This window comes from Citrus sinensis, chromosome 7 (assembly GCF_022201045.2).
Source record: "Citrus sinensis cultivar Valencia sweet orange chromosome 7, DVS_A1.0, whole genome shotgun sequence".
NCBI lineage: Eukaryota > Viridiplantae > Streptophyta > Magnoliopsida > Sapindales > Rutaceae > Citrus > Citrus sinensis.
The window spans coordinates 13228014-13244001 of record NC_068562.1 but is presented as its reverse complement, the minus strand read 5'-3'; the positions used below and the strand labels follow the sequence as shown (position 1 = coordinate 13244001).

Below are 15988 nucleotides of genomic sequence, written 5' to 3'. Positions count from 1 at the left end.
TGATTAATTAGATAAGATGCTGGGGAGAAGAAAATTGGCATTGATTAACCGCCACGTGTAAATTTGTAATTATGACCTTTTAGCTAACTGAGGTGAACGTCAATGTAATGAGACGAGGCCCAAACCGAACAACCCCGTCTAATATTAAAGTGATTGGGCCTAATGCCATATTTCACTTTCGAATTGGAGATCCGGAAGTTCGATTCTTTTTTTGGGTACCCAAGGCGCACAAGAGATACACCCAGCACAAAGGTGAATCTAGATTGAAGATTCAATGAACAACTCCAGAAAACATATATAAAAACAAACATTGCTGGAGAATTGGGTAGAATCAATTCTCCAGGAATTACTAAAACTCAAAGTAGGAAACTAATCTGTTATGAGCGTTTCGACATCAATTGTACAAAAAATAAAAAATAAATACATTAATTGACTATTATATGCTATGGTTGTAGCTCGATTGGTAGCTTTTTGAATTCGAGTATTAATATAATAAGGGGCATGACTTGGTGTTCAGTGAGTGAGGTTTCTCATCCCATACAAATTTTTTGATGGAAAAAAAAAATACATTTTTTGACTGATGTACAATCTAACAGCTATGGATGATTCATAGGAGGGTATAGAGGAGGTGGTGGAGATCCTCTAGGCTTGTCTTTATCCCGACCTTGAGCTCGAAGAATTCGAGCACGGCAATTCCAAGCTGCATATGGCCATTTATCAGTGCCTATCTTGCATTTTCTGCAGTTACTAAGAACAGGAGGAACTGTTGACAGTGGTAAACAACTTTTAGGGTCAAGCAATAAAATTTCAAAGAAAGCAAAGATTGCGTTATTTGACGAGTCACCTGCCACATTCATATAGAGTTTCTATGTGTTTACCTTAGTAAATTGGCTTGAAATTCTCTACCTTGACCAGCGAAAAATGAATCAAAAAATTTGAAGCAGACAAAAAAACGAGTTAAGAAAAATGTAATTGGTCAATGCTAACACGCTTATTATTATTAATTATGACTTTTATGTATTTAGTTGGTCGAGACCCAACATTTAAAAATGCATTCGCCCTCGGCTGACATGAAATAAAAATGCATTTTGATTTTGTTATGTCCAAATGTACACACATCTTATCAATAATTGATAGTTTGGTACGCCATGACAAGTATCTTTTATCTCTTCGCAATTAGAATTTTTATTTCACAAATCACAACATTTGTGTCTTTAATCTAGAGGGGGAGAGACTGTTCACAGATTACCTTTCAAGTTATAAAATTGCAACCAATGCAATGACTAGAGGACTAAAAAAATTTTGCCATTCGTTTGAGAGACTGTGATTTTTCACTTCTCGTATCGATGGGTTGATTATTTTAGACTTAGCTCCACAAAAATTTCCAAAGCTGGTGTATTTACAATCTTTTGACTTACAAAAAGAGATTTTTTTTTTTTTTTGGCGACCATTTGTCTCTATATGTCTAGATATTTAACATTTTACCCCTTATTTTCCGACATTATAGAGTTTGGTCTCTCTAATTTTACCATCATAATATTTTGTTTCCAGAATTTAGCAGGCATGCGCGATTGATTCGTCTGAACTGAACATTCATCTCGTCCACAAGCAGCAGGAAGAATAGCACTAATGGTTACTCCAAATGTAGGACATGGGCGGGTCACCCATCGGGAAGCAGTTCTGTTTACCAACCTGGAAGTAACCACCACTTGGTAGTTACCAAGTCTTAAACATGTAGGGAGCAGTTCTGTTTACAAAAGGAGAAGTTAATATGAAGTTAGTAATTTCATTATAAAAAGGAGAAGTTAATCCTTTAAAAAGGAATCGCTTCAGCTTATTGCATTAATTATTTGTGGGTCTTACGCTGCGACGAGAGGGGATTTTTCGGCGTCGTTGTAATTTTCTTTCAATGTAGGAAACAATAATTCAATTCTATAGACGATCATAATTTTGCTTTCGCTTGCTGTGCAAGTAAGTATATTAATTGTTGCGATTAGTATTAGGATTCCAATCTGCATTTATTTATCCAAAACTCAATTGACATGTTAATTCGTACTTGCATGTATGATATTGAGTTCAAAACTTTGACAATCAAATTATGTTTGATTCTTTCAAGTACCGTGGAAATTTATAGCATCCGATCTTTAAAAAAAAAAAAAAAAAGGGAAAAAAACTGTATTATGGAAACTAATTAAATCCCTAATCCTTGTTGGGATCTCAGAATAATCTGTCATAGTTAATCAAACTAGAACCTTTTCAAAGTCTTGTAGCTTGCATTAAACTTACACATCTCTCAAACTAGTATCTTTGCAAATGTTGATAGACAAATTGTACGAATTCCCTGCTACTAAACAATCATTAATCTCCCAAAGCGAAATCAACTACTAACCAATAGGAAATATTGTTTGGAAAGGAAGAACAAAAAAAAAAAAAAAAAAAGAAGAAGCTAAAAGGGCAAATGGGTACCCACAAAAAGAAAGGTTTTTCTTTGTCAAAAAGAAAAAAAAAATCTCTTGTAAAATTCAAAAGCACAGAAAAAGGTCAATGTGAAGTCCTCATTGCTCATCGAAAAAAGTAACTACGTGAAGTCAATCAATGCCAAACTTGACAATTTTTACTTCTTTGAAAAAAATGTCAGTGAGTTCCACTGTCTTGCATGATACTTTACCAACACTCCAACCTCTTGCTAGATTTCCTTCACTTTTTTCACCATACGGTCATCATTATCAATCATACAAAATTGAACGGCTGAGATTTTGAGGTGATTTTGAAATCTTATATCCTGAAAACTCAGAGACTGTTAGATTTGTGAATAATTTGTGTGGACTGACATGGCAGCGCAATATTAAATAAGCTTGACGAGTTAATCCACCCCATTGGACTGTCAGAAAGAGGCGCCGCTTGCTTCCTGTATTTTACAACACCGTCATTATAATTTAAAATTCAACGGCTGCCAGCTTTACTGTACCATTAATGACCCTACTGATACTAATACTGTGTCCATAAAATTTACCTGATCCAAAAAGCTGAAGCTAAGAGAATTTTTTACCTTAAAATGGGGAAATCAGATATGACATTTATTTACTTCATTGTCTTAGTACTACGCGCTATTCTGCGCGTCATTCAATCATTCATGCAAAGAGCTAGTTTTTTTTTTTTTTCTCCCCCCAAATCAAAATCCTTAATTACGTAACTATAGTTGAGTTAGAGCATTCACATTTAAACACCATCAAGACACTACTAACATAAAAAATAGGATATTTTTAAAGAAAATTATTTGTGCACTATCTCTCATTTATTATATATATATATATATATATATTTAATTATCATAAAATTTTAATATATTTTTTACACTATTTTTATTTTTAAACTTGTATTAATAAGTTATTTTGACACTCTGAATTTAACTAAAATAATTATTTTAGTCCTAAATAAATTAAAAAATTATTTTATTTTATTTAATAAAATTTTAAAAATAAAAAATTAGAATTATCACTTAATTAATTGATAAAATATTATTAAAAAACTAGGTGTGTGAGGCTGTGAGCACCATTTAATTAAATGATAAAATATTATTGATTTTTTTAATCCTTTGCTCCCCTACTCTCCTATAAAGGCCGCCGGAAGGAATGCTCTGCTCATCTTTCTTACGGCTCGTTGCCACAGCGTTCGTTCACCCCTTCGGCTTCTTCAATTCAAAAAAAGGGCCTTCCTCAAGAAAATGTCTATCAATTGATCCCTATTCATTCGGTCAAAGTCTCCACCGCGTTTTCGCGCCTCTCTACTGACCTAAAAAATGTGTAATATTCATCTTAAATATTTTATTTTTTTTATTTTTTTAATCAATCATACAATCAAAAGTATCAAATGATTTTTATCATTTAAATTAATCACTAAAGTAATAATAAGTGTAAACCAACTTTGAATAAAAAAAAATTATAATTACAAAAATTATTATTTAAAAATTATACTTATGAAAATTTTTGAGATTTATTCGTTTTATAAATTCAGAGATATTCTTATAATTATAATTTTTTATTTTTAAAAATTTTGTAGGATAAAATAGTCTTTTAATTTCTTTAGGAATAAAATGGCCATTTTATTTAAATTCTTAGTGTCAAAGTAGTTGATTAGTGCAAATTTACAAACAAAGATGATTCAAAAAATGTCAAAATTTTGTGGTGATTATATGTACATATGACAAAATAAAGATGGTATAAAAATAATATTTTTTTTTTATATTACAGTATACCATACTATACGAAAACAATAATACTATTTATGCTATAGTGCTATCATTTTTGTCATGATGGTATTTGTTGGTGGTTATATCTCATTTTTCTTAAGGTTATATTAGAATGAGTGATGATACAATCATAAACTCTTGTACAAATTTATCTTGTATAAATTAATGTGTCATTAATTCATTGGTTGAATAAAAATATAAAATAATAGAAATAAATTATGTGAATCAAGAAATATATAATTCAACTAATAAATTAATACAATATCAGTTTGTACAAAATAAATTTATGTAAAAGTTTGTGACTATATTATTACTCTATTCGAATATGTGGAACCAAGCGTAGTTTTAACTTAATTCAAACAGGTTATGACTAGGCTACGTAGGTGGATTTATACAAAGCCTAGGTAATGGACTCTGCTCAGCAAAAAGATTCCATCATTCATATGAATTGTTTTTGAAAATTTTGTTTGAATGGGGTAAATTTATGAAGAAATTTTGATATTAATGTCAATTTTAAATTAATTTTTATTATATTTTTATCCTTGATAAATTAAGCTTTTAGATCCACTCTTACGTATCCCACTGTCCAAAATTATTAAATTGTCAAAATTTATCTATTTTTTTAATTGAGTTTTTGATCATCTGATTATGTAGGATAAGATTTGATACTCTTAAAAGTATCGAAATTGAACACATGTATATGATAACCATTCGTAAGTTTATAAATTAATTAAGTTCAACGATATTTTGCAAAACACTCCTTAAGTGGTAGACTTTGTCCGTTAGAACATATTTATTATTTCTTCATCGGAAGTGAATTTTCAAATTGAATTTTGAGTGACAAATGTTTCCTAACTCATTGATTTGGCAAAAGGATTTGAATCTCCTCGTGTACACGTCAGGATATATTTTGTTCCTTTTTCTATAGCGACCTTCCAAGCTAAATTTCAACTTTCATAAATTAGGATAAGACCCGATTGGAATTTATTTTTAAGGCCACGAGGCCCACGACAACAATGGTTCAGATGCATCAATACATCAAGATGAATAAAAAGTTATAAAAAAATTTCACACCATCCGATGCAAATTCAAAGTAAATCAATGGTTGAGTAACTTAAAAAGAAGAGAAAGAAAGTGTGGGCCCTATCTAATAAGTAACAGTGTGTTAGATTATTTTACCAATTAACACATTCATCTCTGTTTGCGACGGCATCACTGTAGCAGAACCGTGGCATAACAATAACACCGGTCGATGTCCATTTATTATTGTTTTATAAAATATAAATTGAATTAGCTTTCAATATTAATAAGTTTAGGAAATATAAATAAATTAAGTTTTATAATGCAAAACACATTATTAATCATATTACTAACTTATTAATATCTTGTATGATTTTTGAATTTGAAAAAAAAAATCCATAAATATCTACATCCATCCATATCCAAATCAAGCAATTAAAATTGGATATGGATGAATGTGGACATAATGGATAATTCTGAATATTTACCATTCTTAATTCAAAATATAATTATAATTATAATTACAATTCCATCCCAGTTACAATTGCCATTACGATTCAATTTCAACTATAGTTACAATTCCAATGAGAATTATAAGTTCAATTTCAATTCCAACTACAATTACGATTGCCATTACCATCAAACTTATAATTACAAGTTCAATTTCAATGTAGTTCCAATTATAACTAAAGTTACAATTCTAATTCAATTACAATTACAAGTCCAGTTCCAATGGTAATTCTAATTATAATTAAAGATACAATTTCAATTCAATCATAATTACAACCATTGACTAATTAAATTGATGTACATAAGTCATGCTAATATTATTTTAATTTTAATATTATCATTGCAATTGAAATAATATTTGTTATATACTTAGAAACACTAAAATTAACATTTAGGTAGGTAATTGACTATTATCTTACCCCCTGGGAAAAGTTTCATTTATTATCTTTTTGAGGGCAAAACCACCCGCCTAGTTTTTTATGCAAAAATTTCAATTCTAATGATGATAGATTATTTTACCATTATAATCACCATCATCATCATCGTCCTGACTTTCATGTAGCGGCCACCAATTTATTCATAGTTTTCATCTCAATAGGAACTATGAAATATTTGGGACATTGGCTTTTAGAATTTGTGATACATAATTTTTAGGTAGTTTTTCTTGTTTATTTATCTAAAATCTAAATAAACCTGACGCAATTCTCATTCAAAGACCATGAATTTCCCTTTTAAGCATACTTTAAAGTCCTTCTAAAAGAAACAAATGTAACCATATTTGAAATAAAACATGATAGTTATAATATAGTAGTTATGGAGAGCTTGGTTCGAATATCAACAAGCGCATTTATTTTTTTTAAAATATCTTTGATCATTTTTGCAAGATTACCTTATATTACTAGATTGAACCAAGTCTCTCGAAATCTAAAGTCTTGGGTCCTCCATTTTATTATTCATTACCTTCCCCTCATGATTGTGAGTCCATAAAAAGGTCATATAATTTAAAACATATTAATAAATTACTGGATCTCTAGGTAATGGTTAGTTTTCTACCCACTGAAGGGTCTCATCTAGTTTTAGAGCAATTTGGGACCTTTGTTTGAATCCTAACACACATGTTTATTTATTTATTAAATGTATTTAATAATAAAATTAGTAGTTAAATTAGCCAAATCTTTTTTTTTATTATTTTTTAGGTTTGGAATCCATTTAGTACACACACATATGTGTGTGTGTGTGTGTAACAATACCAAGGTTCAACGTTTCAGTGGCTATTTAAATTAAGAAATGATATTCATGCCAACACTAACTTAGAGCATAAAGTTTTCAGATTTTTTTAACTTAAAAAACAAATGACTTAATAATTTTTGATAATTTTTGTTGCAATTTTGGTGCAAGGGAAATATTGGAATATATCCAAAATGAACCGTTTTACCTTTTTTCCACTTGTTACATAATTTGTCAATTACTCTTGGCAAAACGAACCGTTTTACTTTTTTTTTGTTACATAATTTATTCATTATTTTCAATTAATTAAAACAATTACAACTCATTTTCTTAAACACATAAAATAAATTAAATTTTCGTCAAAATCATTCAAAATTAAAATTTGATTTCTTTTACAAAATAATTTGATCCTAATTAAATTAATTAAATATCTTCTTTCATTGGGAACATTTCTTACAAAATTTATGCCTAATGTTGGCCACTTGAGACAATAAAAGCCCAACTACATAACCTGTGACATGCAGTATATTACCTGTAGCATTATTGAGCAACAGTTGTGATAATAAGAGAGTGACTAAAGAGCTTGTCACACAGTGTAGACAACTTGGAACACACAGACACAAACAAAGGCAGTTGTGAATTCAACCGCAGTAACCGGTTACTCTACCATCCTTATTGCCCACATGTCAGAATTTAATTGGCTTTATGTCATGTCACAGTGAACCAAGCGTACACCGGGTGCAGAGTAGGAAGACCCTTATTTTAAATAGATCGAAACAGATTGGACGAAACTTCGACCATACAATGCAATTGACGTGGGAAAAAAAAAAGCTTTATTTTAAAAAAAATGAAATTTCTACATTTCCATATTGAGACGTAAGAGGTACATAGCAATAGCGCGTGTATGGTATGCGTCAACATAATAAAATGATTTTAACCTGCAAATTAGGTAAAATTACCGTTTTTTAGGCTGCCGATTTGCAACCTAAAAAAATGAGAAACGAAGGAGAGAGAAAAAAAAACCAAATTGAGCCAGAAAACACCTGGAATTAAGCCATTAAGGTAATAATTTTTTTGGTTACACGTTAATACATGTGAAATTAAAAACGAATAGCCACAATTCATTCACAAAAATAAAAGAGTTAAAATTAGATCGATGTACTTATTTAAGTTAATCAACTAATAAATTACTACTAATTAGAAGAATTATGAGGATCATTGTTTCTAGGAGAAGTTAATGGAAACAAAGGAAGCAACTCAGGCTCCGCTCCTCCTCTCGGCGTACTCAATGGACTTGGATGCAAATAAAATCCTTTCTCAGCAATAAAGGCTCTCTCCGCTTCTTCTCCACCGCCACCACGCGCGCACAACAACTCCTCGCGTGGGGACCTAGGGCTCACGCGCGGCGCCAGAAACTCCAAAGTCGAAACCGGAGACACAAGAAACGCCCCAGTCCCACCTCCACGTTGCTTGTAGAAACTACAAAGCTCGTAGCCATTGCTGTAAACATTGCTGCTGCTGTTGATGTTTGTGTTGCTGTTGTTATTGCTGAGTTTGATTTCGAGTTTCTTTGCCGTCTGTCTGCGCTCATGCAGCTTGAATGCGGGTCTTTTGGGGCCCATGCTCGCTCCGGCGACTGCGGCGGGGGTGATGGCGGCGGCGGCTGAGGTGACTGCTCGTGCGGGGTGAGTGACGGGTAGTTTAGGGGATGATGGGTCGTCGGGGGCTCCGGTTAGTTTTTGAACTATCTGTCGGAAAGTTGATGGGTCAGCTTGGACAAAGGTGGTTGCCGAGTCTGACCCGTAAGCTGCTGCCGGCGCCATGGTGGTGGCCGCGTTGCTGTTATTAGAACTTGATGCCATGAAAGAGATGGCTGAGCAGGAAATGAAAGAGGGTTTATATAGTAAGTGAGAAAGAGAGAGAGAGAGATGCTTTTCAAAGTTTGTATTAATTATTATTTTTGTATTTGTTCTTTTATTTAATTTTTTGGGGGTTATTTTTTATTCATTAGTCAAGGAGAAATTGGATAAAAATGGTAAGGGGAATATGTGGGTTGCTGAATCCACTAAGGTTTGCTAGTCAAGTTTTTGGGCGGTGTTTGGGTTTTAAGATTCTTTAGATTGAAGCATGTTTTTAATATCCAGCCATGTACAAATATTTCGAGTGCACGTTTTTATAAAGAGATTAATTGATTTGTATAGTACTTTCCATATACCCAAAGGGAATTGATGCCAAATTTGTCATACTTTGTTATGAATTTCAAATTTTCTTCATAAATGATGATTAGCTTTTTCTTAACAAATGGAGTTGAAGATTATTAAATAATACGATAATTATGAATCATTCAATTATGACGTATATTGATAAGTGGTATTCTTTGGATTTATTAAAAAAAAATTGGTACAAATGTTTTTTTTTTAAAATATAACATCACAAATTTAATGATGGATATAAAAAAAAAATTTGTCTGAACATGTCATGATATATTATTATTAATGTTTACTTATTTGTTAAGACTTATCCAATATTCATAGTAAAAACGTAGTTTATCTATTCAGACTCGAGACTCCTCTCAATATTTTATAGTTGAACTATAGTTTGAAAATTTACTTTTTTATAATTATCATATACTTTTAAAGATAGAATCAATTCTCAAACCCTCAATGTAATTAATGATGTAGAAATATTGTGTAAAGATATGCCCATCAATAGGTTAAAGAGGCGTTGATATTTTTTTAATAAATTTTACGTAATCACTTAATTCGTATTGTAAACTTAGGTTAATTTCATATCATAGAACTTTTGAATTTAAGAAAATATCAAATTCAAATCAATACATCATTTCATGAGATAATTGAGAGCAGAGTATATGAATGGGCCCAACTGCAACTGCCATGAGTTTGTTATTGAATTGATGCATTCAAAACCTCCTTTTTTTTTCTTTTTTTTTTTTTTCCCCAACGACCGAAGGGATAACACTCTTTCAAAGTCTAATGTCTCATAATAATTCAAGTGACGTATATAATGTGTCTCATGATGTGTAATAATGACAACCGAGACAAGGAGAGTGGAGTGCATGTATTTATTGAAAAATCTTGCACACTTTGAATTTGAAACAAAAAAAGAGAAAATACCCAATAAATCAAATTAAAAAAAATATATATTAAGTTATTAACGACGATATAGCTGGCATTGAATGATGAGTCATGCGGGGCATTGAAACAAGAAACGAGGAGAAGACTTTACAGAAGCACGGCAACAGCAATAGCAGCAGAGACTGCTGCTGCGGCATGCCCTGCTGCCTAATAATAATTATTATCAGAAACAGTTTCCAGTCTCTTGTGTTTTCTTTCAATCTTTGCTTCTTCAACTTGTTTGTCTTCTTGTGTCGCGGCATTCATTTATTCATTTGCTTTTTTCCCCTTCGTTTGCGTGAGGGAACTGCACTTTGACAATAAGAGGAAAAAGTTGGTACAGGCTTTCGCTTCGGGTACTTTTTTGGCCTTGTTCCTTGTAGTTTCTTTCCTTCACTCTTCATTTTCTTTGCAGTTTCTCGCTTTTGATTGCGTTTCTCAGATGGTTAGGCCGTTCGTTACTTTTTGAGATTTGTGGGGTTTCTTGATTCAAGGGAGTCCCTTTTGTTTTTTTGTCCTTTTTTAATCCTTCATTTCTTACTACCTTTCTCCTTTATAATTAATTGTACTTAAAAAAATTAATAAATTTATAGTGTGTATGGTACTTGACATATATAGGCGAATTGATTTTATGGGCAGCCTGGAACTCACAGTTCTCCCAATAAGAGCTGGACACGTGCGCAAACGCTCACCCACCACCAGATCAAAACCCCATGACATAATAATACACATTTTGTTCCTTTGCAAAAAACGCACATGTTATTTACTCGCTTATTTATGTAGGTTAAATTTAGACAATTTAAACGTACGTAACGTTTCATACCACCTCCCAGCTCCTCACGAGCAAAAGAAACAAACATCATATTTACGCCCTCACGGCAGAAAAAAGCCCGGCCCGGCCCGGCCCGGTCCGGCCCAGTTTCACTCATTTTCTCAAACTCTCCTGAGAATTTTCTTCGAAAGACAAAATTAATTTTTTACGTCCCATTTATACACATGTCAAACGTGCACAGCAGGTATTAGAACCACTGCACTGAAAGATTAGGTTCAAACGACGGACATTGACTTTGCTCGTAAGTCCATGTACAACTAATTAATTGACTGTACCCTAGCTTTGATCATCAAATTAACAAAATTTCATTAATTAATTGGGCGAGTTTGACTAATATTTAATTGAGAAAAGGCATATGACGTTCTATGGTGTGTACAGATCATCGTAAACTTCAATTTAATCATTAATTAAGGTCAATTTAGCCGCCCTATCTCTTACTGCTCATTGTAATTTGTTTTAAACTGATTGTTGGCCTTAATGGACCAAATGAAAGTACATATTTGCCCCATATGCTTGCGAGATAGTCAACGTATGCATCATTAAGCACCGACTATTTGGGAGCCGTCCGATCATCTAGGATTCTTGAAATCACATTAGAAGATGCCAAGGGAACACACAATCATAAGGAGGCATGTGTGGACGACAGTATCATTGCCTTGTAGACTTGGAGTTTTGGCGCATCGTATGTCACAGTCACATTGGGGGTTGTTAATTAGTGATCCTTTTATTGAACTCATATTGCCGCAGGCTATGGCTTCGTTTTGTTGATTCATATATTAATTTGTGTTGTATTGGCTTTTTTTTTTGACGAGGTGTTGTATTGGCTTTTGAAATATGTATTTTAGTTTTACTGTCTCCGCCACCATATGTAGGAGATATTTCATATTTATAAGCTCCTCTCATTTCTTTTTTTTTTTTTTTTGTCTTTCTTATTGAATATGCAAGTGAATATTTCATTCTTATTGCTTAACTATAAACATAAAAGGCAATCTTTCATGTTACTACACATCATGCATGGTTACTCATGACTGTGGTTGATTGGTGAATGGTGACAAATCATTTGAGATTATTCAAACAATAAATTCAGACTTTATAAGTGTAGTGTGATTAGTTGATACAGAGTAGGTATTATGGGCAAATGCAAATAACTAAGGGGTATATTTTTCACATAATTGAGCCCACGCTACTCCCCTTTCCCACAGGTAGCTACACTTCGGTAGAGCCTATATGCTGCCTTCTGGTGGGTATCTTCAATTTTTATGTCTCTTATTACTTGAGTAAGCTGCTAGTGCAAGAATCCCATACTTTATAAAATATGGGAGCTACTGTTATATCCCAAGGGGTGTGTGTGTGTGTAAACTATACTCAAGCTAAATATATATAGTCGTGCTTAAGTGTGTACATCCGCATGAAAAATTCATGTGGACGGAATTAAAGGACAAAAAAATACGAACTCTTAAGGCATTAAAAGATTAAAAAAGTGCATTAGAATCTATATTCTTATCTTTTATATAAGTTAGAATTTTAATTTCGTGCAGACATTTGCATATGGGCACCACTCTATATATTTAAACTATACTTATTAGTTATTATCTTTTGGGCTTAAAAATATTTAAAAGCCCAAACTAAAAATTATAAAGGCCAGGCCCCATTACTTATTTTACATATTAAAGATAGAAAATAAAATCATTTCCATTTTAGAAAGAGAAGTGATGGGAAAGATGAAGAAAATGGGCGGAAAAAAATTTAAGTTTAGGGATTATCCCAAAATTCAAGTTTGGGGATTATCCCAAACTTTGAGTTTGGGACTAGGAAAAACTGATTTGGGAAGATATTCTAGAGTATTTACATCCCTATGTTTATTTGGGAAGATCCATTTGAGAGGAAATTAATTATAGGTAGTGTAGAGAGAGGATTTGAGTGAGAGGGAAGTGATTTAAACTTTCAAGCTAGTTTTCTTAACAAATTAAGGGTGTAAGATTTTCATCATTCTATATAAATTTATGTTGAAGTTCATGGGATTAAAGTTAATTTAAAGATTGTATACATTATTTAAAATTAGGTTTCCAACAAATGGGTAAAGTTGATTCCAAGCTTATAATTGGCGGATTACTTTAGGTGCACAAGGACACCAACAAGTAGGGGTGGCAATATGGGTCAGGATTCGTTTATTCGATTCGATTCTATGCGAATTAAATGGGTTTGGGTTTGAAAAAAATTGATTCGTTTAATAAATGGGTGAATTCGATTCGATTCGCTAATTAAACGAATCGAATGCGGGTTTAAAGATTTTAATTCGTTTATTCGTTTAGGATTCGTTTAATAAACGGGTCATAAACGAATCGAATAAAGATCAATTCGTTTAATATTCGTTTATTATTCGGTTAATTAAATTACTTTTGCATTCCTAAATTTATTTGAAAACTTTTTAAAATTTAGAGGTTAATATTGTAATTTTAAGCTAAAGCAAAGTCAAAGCAATCAAAGCAGCCGGCCCTAATCTTAATTCTTACATTTCACATCTCTTTACCTTCATCTCTTTCCCTTCATCTCTTAGCAATTCAGGGTTGATTTCACAGTTTATCAACGTCACTTAATCAGCAGCAGTCACCACCAAAGTAAGCTCCACTTCTTTTTCCCTTTTTTATTATTTTTGCACCCAAGTGCTAGCTTTTTCATTTCGAAATATATGTTGTAAACTATGTATGCTTTTAGCTTTTTCCATCAAGACGATGTCAAAGAGTCCATTAGTGCTAGGCTGTTAGCTTTTTTATTTTTTGCTCATATTCTTCAATTATGTCATTGTTAAAAATTTTAAAAAATAAATTTATATATATATAATATTAGTGCAAGCTTTTTTATTTCTTGCTCATATTCTTCAATTATATCACTGTTAAAAAATTAAAAATTAATTAATTTTAATATATATATGATCTTTTATTCTTCAATTAATTTGAATTATTTCGTTTATATATGTTAATAACATTTTATTTATTTTTGGTGTAGGATTTTTATTTCAAGGTGAAAAAGACAAATGAAGAGAATTAAAGAAATTACCTTACTTTATAATTTGAATTTTAATTATTGTTATTTGTATTATTAGGGATTTATAATTTGGTATTTGGATGGCTGCATAATATGGTTTGAGTTATTTGTATTTTATTCTGGGATGCTAAATTTGTAATTTTTTATATTTTATTTTACTTAATTTTGTTTATTAATTATATTTTTCTAAACAAATTGTAACGAATCCTGATTCGATTCGATTCGGTTCGATTCGTTAAGGATAAACAAATAATAAACGAATCCGGATTTGATTCGATTCATTTATCAATTCTATTAAACGAATTAAACGAATCGAATCCGAATCCTGAAATTTCAATTCGTTTAATAAATGAATCGAATCCGAATCCATAGAATCTTGACCCAATTCGTTTACGATTTGATTCGAATTCGATTCGTTTATTCGTTTTGCCACCCCTACCAACAAGGCATTGTAGAGTCGAAAAAGCGCAGCCCTCACCGTTTCCTCTATTCGGCATGTAAATAACTTCTAGTTATATATTACGTTTAGGTAATTTATGGATAGTAGTGAGATTGTTGATAATATGGGTGCTTTATTAGTATCACATCAAATTAAATTATTGAGGTGTAGCATCGAATTTTTTAGCATAAGGTGTGATTTATGGGTTTGAGTATATTATGGTAACTTTAGACTTACAAGTGTGGATTCTAGATTTGTAATTTATGAGCTAAATATCAATTGCATAGTTACATCGCATGAAATTAGTTGTATTTCTCATGCTCAGAAAGTAATTATATCATTCTTTTAATTTAAGAGGAGCTACAAATGTTAGTTAACCTATAGACGTTAACGATGGCCGACCTTGAGCATCATTGTTGTGAGTAGGATATACTGAATTCATATTTTGTATTTTTATTAAGATTTAAATTTTAGTAAAGTAAAGCATGTTTACTAAGTAATGTTTGATGATTCGATTAAGTTTTTTAGAAACATGTTTTATTTGCATATGATGTGTATCTGAAATGATATGATAAATGGTTTTATTTATTTACTTTGATTATAAACGTATGAGAGCACTTTGGTGAAAAGAAATATTGATTTAAAGAACGTTTAAAATGCTCATTTGCATGTATATAAAAGTTTATTTCTAAAATCTATTTTTTAAATTATCAGACATTATCCTTCCCCTTTAGATACAAAGATGAGTATAGACAATAGAGATATTCAATTATAAAGATACAATTGAGATAGAGGTCTTTAGGCTTGTTGGCATGTGCTTGGGTGCTTTTACCTTTTGGAGAGCTATTTTACACAAGCGGTATGATTATACGTCACTGGTCTACTTGTTGTAGCTCCAAGTATGATAACACAATTTCAGTACGTCATTACATTGCCCATATGAGGTCCAAGTATAACAAGATTATTCTCTTGGATACTTGTCTAGTGATAGTTTTTGTTATATTTTTTTGACATGATTTTCATGATTATTATATTGTGTTAGCGCAAATGTAGTCCTTGTTAATGCCGGTCATTTGATTTAAAGTTTCAACATTTTACTTATACTTTTGTGTATAGTTCAATGCAAATTGTATATTGCAATTATATAATTATTTTAAATTATGTTTATTTTAAAAAACCTATTATTCACTCAATGCGTTTTATACTCACTTTGTTTTACAATATTTTTTCCCCCGACACGAGGTTGCCGAAGTGAGCCCAACCACTATAGTTATTTTGAGTTTTGGCCACATGTTAGAAGACATAAATAATATTACTAGGAAATTTCAATAATATCATTTTGGATTGTACAATTGTACTGTAATTTGATTATTATGGACCTCTTACGTATGTTGGCAATTGCTATAGTAATTTTTTTTTGATACTTGAAAATATTGGGTGATGTTTGAATGAGATCATTTGAGTGTATTATGTACTTTGATGTTTAATATTATGTTTAACGAGGTTGGTTAATGAAGTTAGTTGAATATTGA

At 31.5% G+C, this 15988-nt stretch overlaps 1 protein-coding gene and 1 long non-coding RNA gene across 2 annotated transcripts; one reads left to right on the top strand and one right to left on the bottom strand.

The window, feature by feature from the left end:
• Positions 1 to 8033: 8033 nt before the first annotated feature.
• LOC102616077 (VQ motif-containing protein 11-like) lies at positions 8034 to 9094 on the bottom strand. Its single transcript, XM_006491996.4, has one exon. It carries the CDS (start codon positions 8866 to 8868, stop codon positions 8200 to 8202), a length of 669 nt encoding a protein of 222 aa, XP_006492059.3. The 5' UTR covers positions 8869 to 9094; the 3' UTR covers positions 8034 to 8199.
• A 4311-nt stretch (positions 9095 to 13405) lies between these two features.
• LOC127898737 (uncharacterized) lies at positions 13406 to 14193 on the top strand. The gene is made up of 2 exons (XR_008050586.1): positions 13406 to 13590; positions 13979 to 14193. It is a non-coding gene; the product is annotated as an uncharacterized LOC127898737 (long non-coding RNA).
• The last annotated feature ends 1795 nt before the right edge of the window (positions 14194 to 15988 follow it).